This window comes from Triticum aestivum, chromosome 2A, assembly GCF_018294505.1.
Source record: "Triticum aestivum cultivar Chinese Spring chromosome 2A, IWGSC CS RefSeq v2.1, whole genome shotgun sequence".
Classification (NCBI taxonomy): Eukaryota; Viridiplantae; Streptophyta; class Magnoliopsida; order Poales; family Poaceae; genus Triticum; species Triticum aestivum.
Window position 1 is genome coordinate 87856098 of NC_057797.1, and position 20355 is coordinate 87876452.

Consider the following 20355-nt stretch of genomic DNA (forward strand, 5'->3'; position numbering starts at 1 on the left):
AGATATAGATCGCACGGTCCATATTGCAGAATGGCAGGTACAACATCATCATCAACTCGAATTTTTTATAAGAGTAGAGATATGAACAAAAAATCTACACTACCCAAGACTCGAATTGGCCAGCACGGGCCCTCCCAACATCCAAATCTCCTTACTACTATGTGTATGAACAATGACACTTTTTAAACTCTGCAGCTGGCCCCCTCAACATCAGATTATAGGAAGATGGGTAGTGTGTGCTTCCTTATAGCTGACCAACAAAGCGATGGTTTGTTCCCATCTTATGATATTTGATAAAAAAAATTAGATTCATCCATTTCAACGACAATTAATATGAATAGGAGGAAGTATGTAATTTGACAATTAATATGTCATTTGTTCTAAACCTCACGATGAGCCGTCTACAAACGACTCTTTCAAAAAAAAGTAGAGATGACGTACCCCGTAATGCAGAACAACTGACATATTAATTGTCAAATTACATAGTTAACTGCCAGAACCCCGCTACAAAATTCGAAATTTCAAAGACCGGAGCGGTCGGGCGGGCGAAAGCAGACCAACAACAACAAAATTCGAAATTTCAAAGACCGCCTCCCACGTGTGGGTCCCGCCAACCAACAAGGATACTACTGTGCTGCTCTGCTCTTCTCCTCCAAAATCTTCGGCTTTCGGGCAGCGGCTTCCACTTTCCCCTCCCGCCGCCGCCGCCGCCTACGCCCATTTCGTTCGCCGTACCTGCCTTTGCCCCTCCCCACGTCCCTCCGGTAATAGAACCCTTGAGTCGCTGAGCGGCGGCGACGGCGTCACACCAGCCCTCCGCCGGTCGACGGTCGAGCTGGTGCTGCATTGCAAGGGCGATTTGGCCATTTGGGGAACCTGTCTCTGTAGTCGTACCCAGGAGGCAGGAGAGCCGCCGCGTTTGAGCTCTCTCTGGGAGGGTTGGGGGATCGGATGGGGCTGGCTCGCGATGTGGTGGACCTCAGCTCCGACGAGGAGGAGAGCTTCCGCAGGCTTTCCGCCGGGCCGCTCGGGTGGGTCTCCAAACTTTTCGACCGCGTCGTGATCATCGGCGACTCGCCCGAGCCACCCCGGAAGAAGGGCGGGTCCGACGGCGTCGGCGGGGCTGACGGAGGAGATGAAGACTGCGTGGTCCTCGACGGCGACCCCGACAGGCCCGTCGCCATTGCGCGTGACAAGGGGGCTGCCTCGGATGAGCTGGAGATTGTCGCGGTGAAAGGCCAGGTATTTGTTTCTTGTTTCCCCCCGTTTTGAACGATCCATAGAAGAAGCAGTACCTTCGTATGTAGGCTATATATGTGTAGTGTAGAGATGAGCAAGCTGCTCATTTAATTTTGATCCAAATAGTATCAAACTGGTTAAAGATGCATCACTGGATTCATCCAAAAAGATGTCTGTTTTTTTCTGTCTAATGTAGTAAAAGATGTCTGCTTAAATAGATGCACTGTTCCATGTCAACCTGCTCTTACTGTATACAGTACGAGTTTCCGTGGTTTTTGACTTCATTTCAAATTCGACAAAGATAATTTTGGAGCTTCTTCATAGGGATTATACTACTACAGTTTGCCTGCAGTATACCATTCCCTTGATCATTTATTTATTGGCATTGGCTATGTTTCTGCAGATAGCATGCAGGGACTTCCCTCCCGCGCGACATTCATGTTCTGAATTTCCCTTCAGCACTACTTTGCACGTGAAGCATTGCAGCAAGGTAACTAGCAAACATTTTCATCTCCTCATGGCTCATGCTCTTGACCATATCTCAATAATACAGTGTTTACAGTAAGGATAAAATGGAGGTTTTTAATGCGATTTTGTTACTGTTTTCCAAAATGCAGTGCTACTGTTTTGTCTGCGATGCTCCAGCTCCATGCAAGAATTGGGATAAAGGTCTCTTGAATGATGATCATTGTCATGCTACGGACAAGGAAACAAAGTGGAAAACTCTGAGGCAGCTGTCCAAGTTAAATAGTCTGGCAGCATCTTATCCAGAAAGATACTCGAATGCTCTGTACCCAACAACGTCGTCACTGGGACGTCAGCAGGAGTGCACATCAGAGGAGCACACATCGGAGGACGATGGGGAGTACTTCGAGCCCGATGAGGAGGCCACAGTGTATGTTGGGAACCTACCCTATGACACCGAGAGTGAGTACCTTCCCCAGCTCTTCAAGTATGCCGGAACCGTCGAGTCCTCGGAGGTGAGCCTTCTTAGCTCTTCATTGTCCTTGTCCGATATGTGAAAAAGGTGTCTGAAGATCCTGGTTCCTTAATAATGTGTGCATAACTACAATTGGCCCTGCATCTACTGTATGAACACCAGGCACTCTAGACTTCCCATTTAATTGTAGCTCCATCAATTTACAGGGTATACACAATTAAAATTGGCCCCGCAATTTCTTATGGTGTTTCAGAGGATGACTTTCCTGTGTGTTGAGGCTGGTAGTTAGAAGCTATTATCAGATTTATGTGTATCTTGTCACTTGGATTGGGCATTACTCGTTAGTTTGTTGTGGCGTGCAGTCTTACTTTCTTAATAAACTCCAAAACATTTACATGCTTTTCCTATGAAGACAGCATACACTGCTTCTTCATCTCTCTAGGCAATCCATGTTTTATGCGATCTGTTTCATTGGTATTGTTTTTGTCCATCAGCATTATTGGGAGGCAGTTAGACAATATCAGGATATGCATATGCTTATTCTTTGTTCTAAAACACATTTCTACTTTCCGGCTGTGCAGATCATTTACAACAAGGAAACAGGCCAGAGCCGTGGGTTCGGATTCATCACGATGAGTACCGTTGAGCAGGCTGAGAAGGCTGTGGAGATATTCCATGGCAGTGTGAGTATATTTGATATACATGATAACTTGATGGGGCCATTTTCCTATAACTTTTCTGAACATAGTTGAGCTAGATTTCTCATGGGATGAATGGAATGATAATGAGCAGCTCCCAGGATATCATTCTTAGTTTGGATATAGTGCATGGCAGGGCCCTTTTTGGTTGTTGATTTGGGGAGCACCCATATCTGAAGCCAGCCTAATCGGCCTCTTCGTTCTAATAACTTAGGTTTACTACTATACTTTCTGATTCATTCACATGGTATTTACATGAACGTCCTTTGATGCAATTCGTTTCTTGTAGTTGATACCTACTAATTGAGTTCACCATCATGTGTAACTCATATGCTAATGTAGAAAATCCCCTGACTTGCCTTGAATGTGGACATTTCAGAAGCTGGATGGCAGGCTTATGACTGTGAACAAGGCAGGTGCTTCTAGAACTGCCCGGACCGAAGACAGACGTTCTCCCCGCTGGTCCGGATCTTCGACGGCCGTCAAAATCTACGTGGGTCATCTGCCTTACGAAGTGGACGATTCTCGGCTAAAGCGGCTGTTCAGCAGGTACGGCGATGTGGTCGATGCCGAGGTCATCTACGACTACGGAGGAGCGGGTTGGCGCTCCCGGGGCTTCGGTTTCGTCACCATGGCAACGCGGGAGGAAGCGGACGACGCGATTTGGGACCTCGACAAGCAGGTCAGTGTATGGCTAGTCGGTGGTTGATGCTTACATTTTTATCCTGATTGAAGTGTATGATAAATTATTCTCAAAACAAGATTTGTATGATGAATTGATGATACAATTTTGCATGTCTGTTTTGAGTCATGCAGATATGGAGGGGGCGTGAACTGCGCGTTGAAGTTGCCAAAGAGGAGAGGCGGGGTTGGACGGCAGGACTTGGGTCCAGATTCAGACATGCAGGGCCCTTGCTTCCTTTTTTTTGAAAAAAAGACCGAGGTTGTACTCTCGCGCCAATCGATTGATGCACACAGCCGGCCATATGACATTTTTTTTCATGATCCATGGCAGAATGACGTCCTAAAACATAATCTTGTAATCTCTATCAAATTGGTGGCTGTTTTCATGCCTAAAACGCTGTATTTGGTGCTGAGTGGGTATTTTGCTACTATCTATCTATCCTCGTGTAAACAGAACCTCAACATCCGAGGGTGTGAACAAGAGCCTGGAGAGACAGCCTGACAACGCTACTACAGATTCCACAATGTTATGCCTAAGCAAGACACATAGATACTCAAGTCCGTTTCTCACAGTTTTCTTCTATAGTTTGTTCGGGTTCTTGTTACTGTACAAACACCCCGCAGATAAATCAAATGTTCCTATTCCAAAATGAAGAATTCCCAACGGATCGCCTCGGCAAACATGACGCCTTTGTTTGCTATCAGAAGACCTCCTTCCCCGCTGCCGCTTGCCACCTCTTGCTGCCGATGCCCACCGCACCCCTATTCCCCTACACGCCGCTGCAACATTCCCACCCCACGGCAGATGCCCCTCTGACCTGCCAACGCAGTACAAGAAGTTGATTCTTCATAAACAAAGACGCCGCATGCCTTTGATGATGATGGTATTTGGTTATATCCTATTCGAATGGACTCGAAAGATTGCCTATAGATTGAGCAGCAAACGTGTCATGTGTGGGGGCTGTGGGTCTGCAACTGCAATGTCGTCACAGCAGTTTACAGTTCTTGACCATTTGTATTCGACGAACTTCAGGTCTTCAGTACATCATCACTGTCTAGTGTTCTTTCATCAAAGCTTGGAAGTTGGAACTTTGGAACCATACGGACGGCAATGCCCTGAATCCTCCGAAGACAAAGAAGCGCGCACAGATTTTGAATGGACGGCATTAAAATGGGCCGCCTGATTGGGCTTACGCATGCGCAGAGGGGCCCAAACGGCTGGGCACATACGGCTCGGCACATATCACTTTACGGATGTCTCAAAAAAAAAAAACATATCACTGTACGGGGCTTCCTCCTTCTCGCCAATTTTTTGTTTCAAAGCGGTGGCCGGCTGCCGGCAGCGACGGCTGCGCCGATGAGCCGGACGCGGCGCGCCTCCGGATCTCCGGCAGGGCTACGAATTGCTCGGCGGTGCGGAGTCCCAGCTTTGAACCCCCTTCTAATTCGACAGGTGCACTCGCCCTCTCGCCTCCGGTTAATAATCCCCTTTTGTCTCCGATTGATCTCCGGCCTGAGGCTGCGTGCCGCCGGAGATCCGGGCTCTGACGACCCTGGAAGTCGCCTGGCGCTAACTCTTCTCAAATATGGCTATGCACTGTAGACATAGGTCGGTTCAGTTCGTCAGTTTGTGGTTCTATGAGATGGGTACTCTATACTGTAGTGCTCAGTTAATGGTCAATTTCTGATCTACTCCATGAAAATTTCTGATCTACTCTATGAGATGGAGTAGGAAGCAGAAATTTTCTGGTTTCGAGTAAACCACAAATGTTAGCATGCTACTACATGGTGCGTTCTTAGTTTAAAAAATCGTTTATGGTAAGACCCCTCGCGTCTCTTAGAAGATCAGTGCCAGTTAAATGAGTGTACAGGATCTGGACTGAAGTCGTTGCCTCGTGAGCACTCAGTCACTACACCATTTACCAGTGCCAAACAATACCCGTTATAAGGCTTAAAGTTCTAAATACCATGAGTTGGTGTTGAAGCCTCACACCCTGACAATGCACAACTGCCATGTCATTTCATATTCAATCACAAAGCAGATTCATCATCTTTCATATATCCATGGTTTTACAACACTAACACCGCCATTATTTAAGTTAACCGCTGGCTGCATCGTGGCACACAATGTCCACTTGTCAAATTTCATGGGATATCCTTGGATTGCAATGAATAACTCACCACTATGGCGAGCAAATGTAAAGTCCCAGTATAGACCAGTAGTACAATATCTTATAAATGCATGCTCAACTGACACTTCTGATGCCTCGTAGCTACTAATGGCCCATCAGCTCTTTTGCTCTAGCCACAAGAGCGCATAGAGGTATGTTGTGCTTCATGAGTCCTGCATCACCCAAGAAGAACCTGTAGTTTTCAGCCCTTGAAGGTTTACGCTCTACCATTAGCAGTGCTTCCATCATCCAACAGTTCTTGAAACAGGTAGTATAGACCAGATTGGATTCCATCATGTATATGGCATGTTCAACTATCACCCTCCTGAAGCCAAGACAATGAGCAGTGGGTATCATATTTGAGTTAAGTGCATGGACAAGCCTCTTTATAAACCTATCCTTAATCTGACCATGTTCAAGCTCTCTCGCAAAGTCTTCTGGAATGACATTACATATTTGTGAACTAAGACCAATAAGGACCTCCAGTTCTGTCCCTTCTGCATCCATTATTCCTTCCAGCACCTATAGTGGAAATGGATAAGCTATGTAAGCCATGATTAAACTTCAGTAATATTTACAAGTTCTTTTTAAGTGGTTGACATTGCCGTCCATTTATTTAGTTGTGTTGTGTGTAGCAAGCATAATTAACCGTTGTAATTTATGATGTTGGCATCTATTTACTTGAGTAAATGTATTATCATCAGACATCAGAAGGGAAATGTTGCAGTAACTTTCTAAATTGTAAGTTACACTATATGCCTCTAATATTGCACATGTAGCTTATATTTGTGGGGCTCACCTCTCTCAGAATGTAGGAAATTTCCTTCAGGTCAGAGTTGCGAAGCTCAGATCGAGCATGCACACACATATTCCGCAACAGGCTTGATGCTACATACCTGTACTTGTCACTATGGATCATAAGTGTTAGTTCCTTGATAAACATGTACCCTGGTTCTGCTAACATAATCAAGCAGTTGTTGGCACTCTCCATTGCCAGTACTGCCAATGCTTGCCCGGAGATCATTCGTAGCAAGTGATCTGAATCTGCACTTGAGGGTGTACCTTGGCTGAGAAATGCATCCATCAACCTGCTAATGATCACGGGGATCTGTCCGATCTCCTCCTTCACATTTTCCTCCATGGCAAGGTTTCTAAGAAGTTCTGTTGTGAGCTCCCTAAGTTCATGACTGCTCCCTCTATTGTCCAAGATCTCTGCAAGGTTGCTCAAAATGAAGGGATGTTCTGTAATTTTCTGACGCAAAGTTACACCAAATTTCCCTTTAGTACTTGAAAGTCTTGCCAGCAACTTCAAAGATGAAAGTTTCAGCAGTGTCTTGTGTGTCTCACTAATATTTGTCATGACAGTTATGTTGCTTGTGAACTCTACAATCTTTGAGATGAGGCCAGTCACTCTACTGATTTCTATACCATTCTCCAGATCAAAGCTAGCAAGCTTTTGAAGAATGAACATGCCCTGTACAGAGAGAAGATCCTGGTCGGTCGATGGCTCCTCCTCTAGAACAGATGGACGTTCTGTAGTCTGTCTCCAGTATCCGAGTATATGGGTGTTTTGTTCGTCCGTGTAAGTTGTTGGCTCCTCTCTTGGAATCAAACAGTAAACAACCATCTGTTTCAACCATTTAAGCAGTGAGGATGTCTGTTCATTTCCGCTAACTCGCTGAATCAGGTTGTCTTGTTTTGGCTCAGGGCTACCAATGTCCAAAAACGGATTCTTTATATTCTCTCTGTGAATAGTGTCCAAAAGTGAGGCTATGAGCTGCACTGCCCCAGGTATATGGACAACTCTAAGGTTATCAGCGAGCTCAGCCGTGACTTTCGCAGCAAATGTTCTAATATCTCTATCCACTTCACTCGTCCAGCCCAACATGCTGATCAAGCAGGTCACTGTCTTTGTGTAAGTGGTGAGTTCTAACGTGGCTTTAGTCTTTAGGGGCTCCTTTTTCAGAAATTTGTGTAGCATCTTAAGCCCATAGAGTTGCATCTTGGGTGAGTCTGACTTCAAAGAATCCATTGCAAATATGATGAGGCTGGTCTTCTTTGGAGCAAGCATAGAACCTTCCATGCATCTGTCGAAGGCATATGCATAATACAAATTGACATATTGCACTTCAGAGGGACCTCTAAACCCAACACGATGGATCAGGGATCTTTGTAAGATGAATGAAAACATCTCAAGGATGGCGGCAACAATGTAGAGTAATCCTTGTCCAAGCACCATCACATAAAAGATGATGAGAGATGGCTCAAGGTTTGTCCTGCTCTCAAGGTTTTGCTTGTAGTCCTGTCGTATAACTATAAGGCGCCACACTGCCAGCCCAATGCGCAATGCTGCTGCTGGAATCTGGAGGTTGCCCAGTGGCGCTATCATTAGAGCAAATATGACCATCGCAAGGTTAAATCTTTGAACAGAAATTATTGACGCAACAAACATGCACGAGTTCAGAATAACTCGATGCCAAAGTGCTATTTTGCTGCCAAGAACACAGTCTGCTAGTTTGACAATACTTGGGAACCGCAGCCTGCTGATTGTGAGTAGGAGCACTACCACAAATATTACCAAGAACACTGTGCAGTAGGCAATTGAGCCAAGTCTTTGACTGTTGAAATTTTCATAGACCCTATGCAGTACAGAGGGACAAAGCAGTAGGATTGCAACCATTGGGCGCCATAATGAGATCGCACGGCGTAGCGGATCACACATGGGTGGAATTGCAGCTTCTGGACATAGAATTGGAACGATCACAATTACTGCCACCGACAAAGCCAGTATCACTACTATTTCATGATTGCCCCATATATCAATTATGCCCATCAGAACATTGAAGAAGCATATGAGCGAGATCAGCTCATTCAAGCCAAGAGATCTGAAAGCACCTCTACTGCGGAAGAACAATTGGTAATCAAGCCTGTTGTTGCGGCTGAACATCCTGAAGCACATGTGTATGGGGTATAGTTAGACAAAAAAGGTAACATACAATGAACAAAGCAAAGGCGGCATGCTTGTATCTAAATCAGAGTGACAATTGCCAAATTTGGGACCCTTTTTTGAGAGTCCAAGGAAAGAGTTATGTACAAGCCCAAGGAAAGGCCACACCCCAAATCACAACACTACACTCCTAAGGGCTAGGTGTGGGTGCTAAAACGGGCAGATCTCGGGGAGGGGGTACTGAACTGGCGATCTTGGCACGATGGTGAATAGGAAGTAAAGGGGACATATTACCCAGGTTCGGGTCCTCTCGAAGAGGTAGAACCCTACGTCCTGCTTGTATTGTATTTATTGTGGATGAGGTACAAAGTATAGATGATCTACCTCGAGATCGTATGGATGAGTTGTAACCTCTTAAGTCTTGAAAGCGTGCCTCTATAGACTAAACCCCTCAGCTTATATAGGCGCCCAAGGTATTTAGGGTTATAAGTATGTCGGTTACTACTAGAGATAACATGCCAATCACTCAAATATGCCTTGAAGTGTACGCCAAGTCTTCGGAGGATTCCATCTTGAGTATGTCGAGGGTCAGGGTAGTTGTAGCCCATTCTTCAGTTGTCGACGGTTCCTCGGCTCGACCTATGACTGGCAGGCGTACGTGGTGTGCACCCCCTAATCCAGGACACCGTCACTAGGCACCATCGGTAGTAGTTCTGCAGGTCACTCTGATCCTGTTTCTGCCCATGATTGTGCCTCAATTTTAATCATATCAAGTAGGCTAGCGAGCTTGGGCTGCTCGGCGTCAAAGACAACTACTTTCCAAATCACAGTAGGCCATGAGCATGATCACTGATGATGTGCCTTTCCTCATGGTGGTAGGGGTGGAATGGGTGGCCTGACTCCACGAAGTCCTCACTGAAGATGGGCAACCGATAGGAGGATGGAATCCACGAGAGCACCTCATGCCATTAGGTGCATCAGAAAGGATAGTCTGTAAGGAGGTGACCCATGGTTTTCTTTGATTGGTCACATAGCATGTATCTGGGGCATGATGCAACCCCACCTCGTGAAATTTTCCACCCCCACCGACGGTTCTGACACACCTACTAGATGAAGAACTTGATCCAAGGAGTCCCCCCCATAACTTCCAGTTAAGTTTCCACAGTCTCAAAAGAAATCACCCCTTGGAAGGTGCCCCCCATAACTATGTAATCACTTCACGGTGTTAATTGCTTATAGCTTGTTGACGTGTGTTTTATTGCTGTAAGATATATTCGTCCAAATTGCTATATATATATTCATATGCCCATGCACTTGTCTGTGTTTTCATGACCCCTACCTACAACTTTTCAAGTTGTCGTTTTCCTAAAGCTTGTAGAATGTTATTTATAGGACTTTGGTGAATGAAGATTTACATTGAGTTTATGGCAACCATACTATGAAGAAGGGAACCAACAAAATACGTTGGTTTGAACTCCAAGAACAAATCATAAACTGAAGTCTTCAAAATTCACTTTGTAGCCACCCCAAAGTTTGAGTTTCCCAAGCCCCGGTACCTCGAAGAATTTATCTCCCGTTGCTATCAAGCTCCTTAGAGTTATTCATTCTCAAAGAAAAAACCCATATTCTATGGGTCAGAACCCCGTTTCATTTGTTCCAGGACTATCGATCCAATCCTCCTTGATACATCATCTGTTAGCACCGACACTTCTGAGCATAAAAATCTCTACCGACACTTTTGAGCCTTCTTGGTTTGCTTCTTTGTGGGTCACGTAAAGGTTCGAGACCTCCGTCGTTGTCTGATCGGAACGTCCGAGCTGTGACTCAACGTTTTTTTTGCACATTCTCATCTTGAGACCTACTCTATATACTACGGTACCACTGAGAGATTGGTTTCATTCTGTACTCCGTAGTAGTTCTATTCTTGTAGAAAAAGAGCTCCTTTATTGGTTGTAGCCATTGCTTCTTTTGTCCTATACTTTAGAGTATTGTCTCCTGTTTGATTCTCGAACAATGCCCTAGCTATTGAAATATAAGTGAACTAACTCTGAAGTTCCAAAAGTTTTCTTCCAGTTTTCAGGCTAGTTACATTTTCATGCCATTGTAAGATTTTTGGACCCTCGCCCTGCTCGCCGCCGGCAAGGACGGAGGGAGAGGGGAACCGAAGCGGAGGAGCAGGGAAGAGATGGAAGAGAGGCAGAGAGAACAAGTCTGAGACGTCCCTTAGTAAAAAAGAGAAAAGTATACTTTTCGTCTCTCAATTCTTGGTGAACTTTAGATTTGGTCCCTCAATTCTGAATCCGGACAACTCGCACCCTCAACTAATGAACCGGACACCTGGTCTTAATACGTCTCCAACATATCTATAATTTTTGATCGTTCCATGCTGTTATATTGTCATTCTTGAATATTTTACAATCATTTTGTAGCAACTTTATATCATTTTTTAGGACTAACCTATTAACATAGTGCCAAGTGTCAGTTGTTGTTTTTTGTTTGTTTTTTACGTCACAGAAAATCAATACCAAACGGAATCCAAAAGCAGTGAAACTTTTTGGAGATTTTTTCTGAATTAGAAAACACCCGGTGGGCCAAAGAAATACTAGAGGGGAGCTCAGAGCGGAGCACAACCCACCAGAGCGCGCCTGGGGGGCCCACCTCAGTGGCCTCCCGCACTGCCTCTTGGCCCTACAAATTCCCAAATATTCTACAAACCTAGGGGAGTCGATAGATCAGAAGTTCCGCTGCCGCAAAGCTCTATAGCCACGAAAAACCAATCTAGACCCTGTTCCAGCACCCTGTGGAGGGGCAAATCATCACCGGTGGTCATCTTCATCATCCCAGCGGCCACCATGATGAGGAGGGAGTAGTCCACCCTCGGGGCTGAGGGTTTGTACCAGTAGCTATGTGTTTAATCTTTCTCTCTCTCTCTCGTGTTGTTGAGATGGCACAATCTTGATGTATCGCGGGCTTTGTTAATATAGTTGGATCATATGGTGTTTCTCCCTCTCTATCTTGTTGTGATGAATTAAGTTTTTCTTTTTGAGATTTCGTTTTTATCGGATTGAATATTTTTATGGATTTAAGAGCACTTATATATGTCTTGCATATGAATACCCGTTGTGACAATAGGGTATTATATTAATTCACTTGAGATATGTTTTGGCACTCAACTCGTGAATTCCCAAGGTGATATTGGGGTAATCTATGCATAGGGGTTGATACACGTTCTCGTCTTTTGTTTCTTCGATAGAAATCTTTGGACACTTTTTGAGGTTCTTTGTGTCGGATTGAGTATTATGAATCTGAATTTGCTTTTGGTGTTGTTTTAGTACGAACTCTTGATAGATTGATCGGAAAAAATAACTTAATGTTATTTTAGTACGAATTCTTGATAGATCGATGGGAAAGAATAACTTAGTGTTATTTTAGTACAAACTCTTGAATAGATCGATCGGAAAAAATAGCTACAAACAATTTTTTCTTTCTCCGCTAGATAGGAACTTTGGAGTGATTCTATAAATGCACTTTAAGGAATGATTATATGATCCAATTATATTAGCATTGTTGAGAGATTGCACTAGCGAAAGTACATACACTAGGCCTCATTTTGAAGCATTGCAATACCGTTTGTGTTCCATTTTATCAATTGCTACCTTGCTGTTTTTTATTGTTCATATTAAAAAAATCAATATCTACTATCATTACTACGATTCTATTACCATCTCTTCGCCGAACTAGTGCACCTATACAAATTATCATTGTATTTGGTGTGTTTGGGACACAAGAGACTTTTTATTATTTGGTTGCAGGGTTGTTTGAGAGAGACTATCTTCATCCTACGTCTCCCACGGATTGATAAATCTTAGGTCATCCACTTGAGAGAAAATTGCAACTGTCCTACAAAACTCTGCGCTTGGAGGCCCAACACAAGTTTACAAGAACAAATTGCGTAGTAGACATCAGGTCACAATTTTGACCGGTTTTGGTGCTGACTGGCCCCGGTTTTGACCGGTGCTGACTCAAATTCACGTAAATTTTACATATCCAGGGATTTGAAAAAAGTACGCGAACATGGAAAACATTAAGCGGAATTGGAAAAGGTACGTGAATTTGAATCGACACGGTCAAAACTGGGGTCGAACAACACCAAAACCGATCAAAACCGTGACTAAGGATGTATCTTGTCTGGTTTTAGTAGTTAAGGGTGCAAGTTATCCGGTTTTGGAGTTGAGGGACCAAATCTAGACTTCGTCAAGAATTGAAAAATGAAAAGTATACTTTTCTCGTAAAAAAACGGGCGTCATCAAGGTGGAGGTGATGAATGTAAAACACAACTTTGCAAACCTTAAGTTGATAAATTTTATTTGCTCGACCCCACAAATATTTTTCTCTTGCCATAGAAAGATGCGGTGGAGGACATACGGTGTTTAGACCCATTATCCTCATCCATGCAAGAGCCAAGATAATCAAGATGCTTACAACCAGGCTCTCCCCTCATATGAACATCATCGTCTCCAACACCCAAAGTACCTTCATCAAAAGGTGAAGCATCCGTGATAATTTCATGCATGTTCGGAATCTCACGCGCCGTCTTCATAGAAACAAGACCGCAACGCTCCTTTTCAAGCATGACATTAGGAAAGCTTTTGACTAGGTGCATTGGGAATTCATTCTAGACATCCTTTAGAGGAAAGGCTTCCATAGTAGATTTCACGATTGGACCATTGCACTTCTACGGACCTCCGCCTCACATGTTCTCCTCAATGGGGACTCCAGGCTCACCCATCTCCCATGGCCTTGGTCTTAGGCAGGGAGACCTGCTCTCCTACTACTCTTTGTTATTGCCATCAACCTGCTTCAGCAGATCCTCGACTCGGCCATGAGGTTTGGTCTTCTTAATAAGATTAGAGACCGTGGAACCATCTTTCTGACCTCACTATTTGTGGATGACGTGGCTATTTTTGTGGCACCTTATAAAGAGGACAGTCAAAACCTTACCCCCATTCTCAAGGGATTCGGTGAGGTGACGGGACTACAAACAATTTTTCACAAGAGCTCGGTGGTGCCTATTCGATGTAGACATGTGGACTTGGATGCCATCCTTGAAGGGTTGCTCGTCATGCGTTCATCCTTCCTCATGAGATACATTGGCTTCCCTCTCTCTGTTTGGCAGCTTAGGCGGGTGGATTTCCAATACGTCGAGGACGAAATTTCTAAGAAAATTGTGCCTTGGGAGGGTATGCACATCACCTCGGTGGGCTGTAGAGCGCTTGTTAAATTAGTCATCACCTCTCAGGTCATCCACCACCTTATGCCGCAGATTGTCCCCTCATCTGTCCTCAAAAGCATTGCCAAGATCGAGCGCGCCTTCCTTTGGGTGGGGACCGCTAAGGTGACGGGTGGCAAGTGCAAGGTAAATTGGGAAGTCGTCTACCGTCCAACCCACCTTGGGGGCTTCAATATTCTGCATCTTGACAAGTTTGGTAGAGCTCTTTGGTTGCAATGGCCTTGGTGTGAGCCATCAAAGATTTGGGTGTTTTGGCAACCCTTCTGATGAGGATGGCATGGCCCATTTTTTTGCTCTCGCCACCACCATTGCTGGCAATGGAGAGAGGACTCCATTCTGGGACGCCCCATGGTTGAATGGTCAGAAGCCTAAAGATGAGCACCTCTTATCTACACGGCCTGTAAGCACAAGAATTGAATGGTCAGTTTGTAGGACGCACTCATGGATATCTACTCCAAAGGGGAGGAGTATTGGTGCCAGCAGGGGTCCCGGAAGTAGGAGCTCTTTGACGATGCCAACACTGCCTACTTCCAGGTCATCGCTAATGGTAGGCGTAGGCGTGGCACCATCCCTCTTAAATGGGATGGTCATAGGATGCTTCAGGATCCGGACGTCGGATCCATGTAGATGGGTTCTATAAATCGCTGTTTGTTGGGCGACCAAGAGGGGGTGTTGCCCTAGCGGACCTCATCTGGGCAGCACACCAGCAGGTCTCACTAGAGGGGAATGTGTTGCTTCTAGCATCATTCGAGGCTGCGGAGATCGAGACCGTCGTTAAGTCGATGAACCCTGCATCGGCCCCTGGCCCCGACGGCCTCCCAGTTCACTTTTTTCAGGCGTTCTGGTCTACCATGAAGGATGACGTCCTAGCTCTATTCCTCGAATTCTCTAGAGGAACTCTTGATGTGCCACACCTTAATTATGGGACCATCTCTTTGATTCCCAAAATACAAGGAGCTTCAGATATTCGACAGTTTCGGCCAATCACGGTTCTCAACGTGATCTTTCGGATACTGGCTAAGGGGTACGCCACTTGGGAGGCCATTATTGCTCCTAGGATACATCATCCGAACCAGTCGGCCTTTACTAAAGGCCATTATATTTTGGATGGGATCCTTGTTCTCCACGAGATAATCCATGAAGTCAAGCATAAACACCTTCCAGCGGTATTCTTCAAGATTGACTTCCATAAAGCTTACGACTCGGTGCATTGATCCTTCCTTCGGGAAGTGATGCTGAAACGCGGCTTTGACCCGCATTGGGTTGCGCGTGTGATGGAGCTGGTCACAAGTGGACGCACGGCTATCAATATAAATGGGGAGGTCCGCCCGTATTTCCCCACGGGTCAGGGAGTACGACAGGGCGACCCCCTCTCACCCTTCCTCTTCAACCTAGTGGTAGACGCTTTGGCGACAATCTTGGACTTGGCCAGGCGTGCATGCCACTTTAGGGGTATTTGTTCCCACCTCATTGGAGATGGGGGAATAACCCACCTTTAGTATGCTGACGACACAATACTGATGGCGGAGGGATCGGAGGAGGATATCATGCACCTCAAGTTCCTACTCTGCTCCCACGAGATGTTGGGTCTCACTATTAACTTAGCGAAAAGCGACGTGATGGTGCTCGGATACTCCACGGAGGAGGCTTTCAGCATAGCTAACCGCCTTAATTGTCGCCTGGGATCTTTCGCAATGACCTACCTCAGCATGCCGATTAGTGATGTCCGCCTTCAGGAGAAGGACCTCTGCCCTATGATTTTCAAGCTTCAACACCAAGTGGAGCCTTGGCAAGTACGGTGGCTTTCCAAGGCAGTGCGTGTAGGTTTGATGAACGCATCCCTTATTAGCCTACTAATGTACCTCATGGGATTCTATAGCTTGCATGAATCCCTTCATCAAGAGATTGCCAAGTATCTATCCCGGTTCTATTGGGCTCGGGAAGGCGATAGGCAGAAATACCACATGGTCAAGTGGTCTGAGATCTGCAAACTCAAGGACCAGGGTGGCCTTGGGGTGATCTCCTGGAAGCGAATGAATATTTCCCTTCTCGCTAAGTTGCTATGGCGCATTGAGACGGGCGCTGGCGGGCTTTGGCTGGATATTATCCGCGCAAAATACTTGCGTGGTCAACCTCTAGCTTTCACCGCCGGAATTGGGGGATCCCAGTTCTGGCAGTCAAAACTTCGATTACTATGGGATCCGACACTAATACCCTATTCTGGTTAGATAGATGGTCAGGAACCAGACCGTTCGCGGAAAGGTTCTATGTGTTATTCTCGATTTGCACCCGCCCACATCTTACGGTGGGCGCTGCATTAGATGACATTGGCTCTATTGCCTTCCGGCGCACCTTTGGGGCGCTCGAGCAGGAACAATGGGGCGAGTTGTTGGAATGCATTACATTGCACACTTCGTCTCTTGAGCCGGACTCCCTTGTGTGGCATCTCGAGCCGAATGGGTTATTTTCCACTAAGTCCTTATATCAAGTCATTTTGGCTAGTCCGGGTCCCATCGAGCTTATGGTTTTGTGCGAGATTAAATTACCACTGATGATCTGTCTTCCTGTGGCAATGGGTCCGGGGCCATCTGCCCTCGGGCACTGAAGTGCTAAAGCGTAATGGCCCAGGTGATGGGCTCTTCCTTCTGTGTGGAGTACCGGAAGGCTCCAACCATATTTTCTTTCGTTGCCTGGTAGCGGATTCCTACGGAGTTGCCTCCGAGAAGTAGTTGGAGGGACGTGGTGCCATGATAATCTCCCAGACATGTTCCGGGATATTCTTAGTTTCCCGACTATTAGGCATCCCTGAGTAGCCATGGGTACCCTTACTTGGACCCTTTGGAATGTTCACAATAAGTTGGTCATCGAGCACATAATTCCTCGCCGTGTGATTGATGCCATTTTCAAAATGTGTGATTTTTTTACAGCTATGGAAATTGCTTAGCAAGCGGCGCAACCACGACTTCATTGATGCCATCATCTAGGTCTTCGCTCCACTGCCGCCGTGTTGGCGCCTCCGTCTACGCCGCCACCCTCGGAACCTGATTAGATCCTCTTTTATTTTCTTGGGGCTTGTTTGGCCGCGCCCCCAGCTGAACCATTACTACTCTTTTTTTGTGCCTTTGACTTGAACCTTTGTTATTGTTGGATGCTTGGCGCTTGTGTTTTATAATATAAAGCGGGGGAAACCCTTTTTCATAAAGGTCAGTTTGTCCATGCACGAGGATGCTTGGATTAAGACCATCTCCAACAGGTGCGACAAAAGGCGCGCCCGAGCGGTAAAATTTGGTTTTAGCGCGCGCCGGCTGGTTCCGCGCGCTCCAGCGGTGACGGGAACTTACCGCGCGTGGGAAGCGCTTGCGCGCGCGGGGGAGAAAGCAGCACGCGGCGCGGTAGATTTGGCGCGCCGCTTCACGCGCGCCTATAAAATGCCGCGCTCGCCACGCGCACAGACACAGCCACGCGCCCTCCCCTTGCATCCTCGCCGCTTCGCCACCTCGCCGCTTTCCGCGCCACCACCGCGCCACCATGCCGCCGCGCCGCCGGGGTTCTTCGGGCTACCACGGCGTCCGCGAGCGCCCCAACGGCCGGTACTCCGCCGAGATCCGGTCCGGCGACGCCCGGCTCGGCCTCGGGTCGTTCCGGAGCGCGTACGAGGTAGCCCGCGCGTACGACGCGGCGGCGTGGCGCTTGGATAGGCCCCGGTCGCAGATGAACTTCCGGGACATCTTCAAGCGCGAGCAGGCGCAGCGCGTCGCCCCTCCGCCGCGTCTCATCACCGACATGGGCCGTGCCGACCACGCTCGATGCTGCCGCCGCCTCCTCATCGCCGAGGAGGACAAGCGAGCCATGGCGGAGTGGCGTCGTCACCACCCGGAGGACGTCGCCGACGAGCGTGCCTACTGGGCGGAGAGGACGGCAAGGCGCCGCGCGGAGCGGGCGGACCGGCGTCGGCGGAAGGTATTGGCGAGTGCGCAGTGCGATATCGTTGAAGCAGGTGGGAGGTCGATCTTCACGTCAGACGATGAACGTTGGGACGACATATGGCTCGATACCTCGGACAACACCGACGAGGATGGTGATGATGGTAGCGACTTGGAGTAGTTTCTATCTATGTATGCCGTAGTAGTTTCTATCTAGTTGCACCGTAGTTCTATCTATCTATGCTTTCGAACTATCTATCTAGTTGCAACGATGTAAAATACCTTTGTATCATTTTTTATCTATGCAATTTATCATTTTTTATTATCTTAATATTTATCTATGCTTCCAAAAATGTTGTAAAAATAAGCGCGGGTGCTGCATTTTTGCGCGCTGCTGGAGCGGCGCGCGCGCTGCATCTTAGCGCGGCTGCTGGAGTTAGCGCTGCGTGCCGCGTCAAACCAGGCGATGGGCGTGCGGCAAAGCTGTTTTTTGCGCGCGGCATGTTCGACGCCTGTTGGAGATGTTCTAAAGCCACTGAAATGCGCCATGGGCCGTCCTGGAATCATATGACGGAATTCATTGAGCTTTGGTCACAACTATCACACATCACTCTCTTTGAGGAGAGCCAAGACACCATCATTTGGAAGCTCTGTCCTAGCGGGGGTTACTCAGCAAAGTCGGCTTACAATGCTCAATTCATGGCAAAATTGTGGCCTTTGTCCTGATGTAAATGCGAGTTCTAGACCGGTGCTCATCTTGTTTTCAAATGTCGTTACACCTTGAGAGTTTGGAGGTTGGTCAAAGCTTGGTTGGGTCTCCACGCTCTCGACCTCTTGTTCTCTCCCAACACCACTCCGTTCATGATTGCTGGACTCACTTGGCCACTCCTAGCAAGGCCTTATTAGTGACCCTCTTGATGCTCACCAATTGGTCGATTTAGAAGAAAACACGACAAATCGTTTTAAACATTTTGAAGAATGAGGCAAAAGTTTGAGTCCTAGCGGGGACGAAACGTATGAGTAAAAGTAACGGCTTTTGTATCATACGGGCCTTGGCCGCTTTGTAACAACCATCTCTTAATTGATGAATGAGCAAGCATTTTGCCTCCTCTTTCAAAAATCACCGAAAAAAGAAGTAACAAAGGAATGATTTATAGTGCGACTAGTAGCTGCATACGTACCTCAAGGCTTCCAGGAAAACAATGGCCGTCAAGACCCCGAAATCCGAGCCGAGGTCGTTTGAGTTGGCGTAGCCGCCGAGCAGGACGACGGTGGCCCAGGTGAAGGCCAGCGTGCCCAAGGCGTCGCCAAGCCTCTCGATCAGCGCGACGAAGCGAATGAAAAGATTCAGCCCCATCTCCGGCGCTGCGGCGGCCTTGCCGGCGGGAGGATCCGCCGGCATCTGCACGCCGTGCTCGGCGACGTTCGCCATGCTGTGCTATTACAGCAGCAGCAGCGAACAACACTCGACAGCTGCTTTGTGGCGAGTCCAGTTCATTCGGGGTTTTCTCTTGTAAATATACCGCACCGCACACATCCTGTTTCTCTTCTGTGAAAGAATAGAAAAGGACTCGACGGCAGACCATTTTCTTGGAGGGTATCTCAGGAAGAGAAAAGGCCAACCGAAGACCACAAAGTGTTTCCATCGAGCCGCATGAGACGCACAGCCACTCAAGGACAGTCGTCTTCCAAGTCGTCGCGGGAAGTGGAAAGCGAGCACGCGGTGCTTGCCGACAGACGAACGGCCCACATGACGAAGCCGGACATTTGTCAAACTTCGGCCATGAGGTCGTTCCCGGAGGTCTGCGCGGGCGAGAAAAGGATTCGTCTCCCAGTCTGCACACTCCTCCGACCCGAAGGGCCAAAGATTCTAAACCTACGGGTTGCAATCTACGGAGGGACATGTCTCCACTATACCTGGTCATGGGTAGCTCGGCCTGGACAGCCCGACTCGGGTTTTCGGGCCGGGCTGAGCCTGAGCGTGCCGTCAGGCCAGGTTCAGGACTGAAAATTAAGCCTGGCGGGGAGATCGGGCTGGGCTTGGGCTTGTGAAAAAGATATTCTAGTTGTGGTCGGGCCAGGCCATGTCGGGCTTTTTCAGACTCGGGCCTGATTTAGTAGGCCCGATGATTGGGCTGGACTGGGCTCGGGTCTGGGTTTTCAGCACCGGCCTTTCTTTTAGCATGACCCGAGATATGCCCAGGTACCTCCACTCAGGCACTCACCAGACACTAATCCTCTCCCACATCGAATTCCAACTATGGGGTAGGTGGTTCCCAATCAGGTCCAAACACACCATTCCTTAGATTATTTTCCATGACTTGCCCACCTCGGGTATTCTCTAAGAAAACAAAAACAATCCATCGGTAGTCTTCGGAATTTGCCAGGATGTACAAACGGTAGGTGACAGATGGGAACACTAGTAGAAAAAGGGTCAAATGTGAGACACATTAGTCCCGATTT

The 20355-nt window shown here is 47.2% G+C and overlaps 2 protein-coding genes across 3 annotated transcripts; one reads left to right on the forward strand and one right to left on the reverse strand.

Moving 5' to 3' along the window:
• The first annotated feature begins 709 nt into the window (after positions 1–709).
• LOC123184862 (RNA-binding protein CP31B, chloroplastic) lies at positions 710–3907 on the forward strand. Its single transcript, XM_044596907.1, has 6 exons — positions 710–1242; positions 1643–1729; positions 1857–2219; positions 2761–2862; positions 3257–3559; positions 3694–3907. Exons 1-6 carry the CDS (start codon positions 952–954, stop codon positions 3805–3807), a joined length of 1260 nt encoding a protein of 419 aa, XP_044452842.1. The 5' UTR covers positions 710–951; the 3' UTR covers positions 3808–3907.
• Positions 3908–5772: 1865 nt separating this feature from the next.
• LOC123184863 (uncharacterized) lies at positions 5773–19357 on the reverse strand. Of its 2 annotated transcripts, none has more exons than XM_044596908.1 (2): positions 6532–8378; positions 5773–6254 (listed from the first exon to the last, which is right to left on the reverse strand). In XM_044596908.1, the coding sequence occupies exons 1-2, from the start codon at positions 8182–8184 to the stop codon at positions 5838–5840; spliced, it is 2070 nt and encodes a 689-aa protein (XP_044452843.1). In that variant the 5' UTR covers positions 8185–8378; the 3' UTR covers positions 5773–5837. The 2 variants fall into 2 exon arrangements, with proteins under 2 accessions (XP_044452843.1, XP_044452844.1); XM_044596909.1 differs by lacking the exon at positions 6532–8378 and adding an exon at positions 19074–19357 and having other exon boundaries at positions 6083–6254.
• Between the last annotated feature and the right edge of the window lie 998 nt (positions 19358–20355).

Bases quoted from the DNA above. Each gene is read 5' to 3' on its own strand.
- LOC123184863 (XM_044596908.1), bottom strand. From the start codon at position 8,184: ATGTTTGTTGCGTCAATAATTTCTGTTCAAAGATTTAACCTTGCGATG. The intron at 6,255-6,531 runs GTGAGCCCCACA...TTTCCACTATAG, and splicing joins TTTCCTACATTCTGAGAGAG to GTGCTGGAAGGAATAATGGA.
- LOC123184862 (XM_044596907.1), top strand. From the start codon at position 952: ATGGGGCTGGCTCGCGATGTGGTGGACCTCAGCTCCGACGAGGAGGAG. The intron at 2,863-3,256 runs GTGAGTATATTT...TGGACATTTCAG, and splicing joins TGGAGATATTCCATGGCAGT to AAGCTGGATGGCAGGCTTAT. The intron at 3,560-3,693 runs GTCAGTGTATGG...TGAGTCATGCAG, and splicing joins TTTGGGACCTCGACAAGCAG to ATATGGAGGGGGCGTGAACT.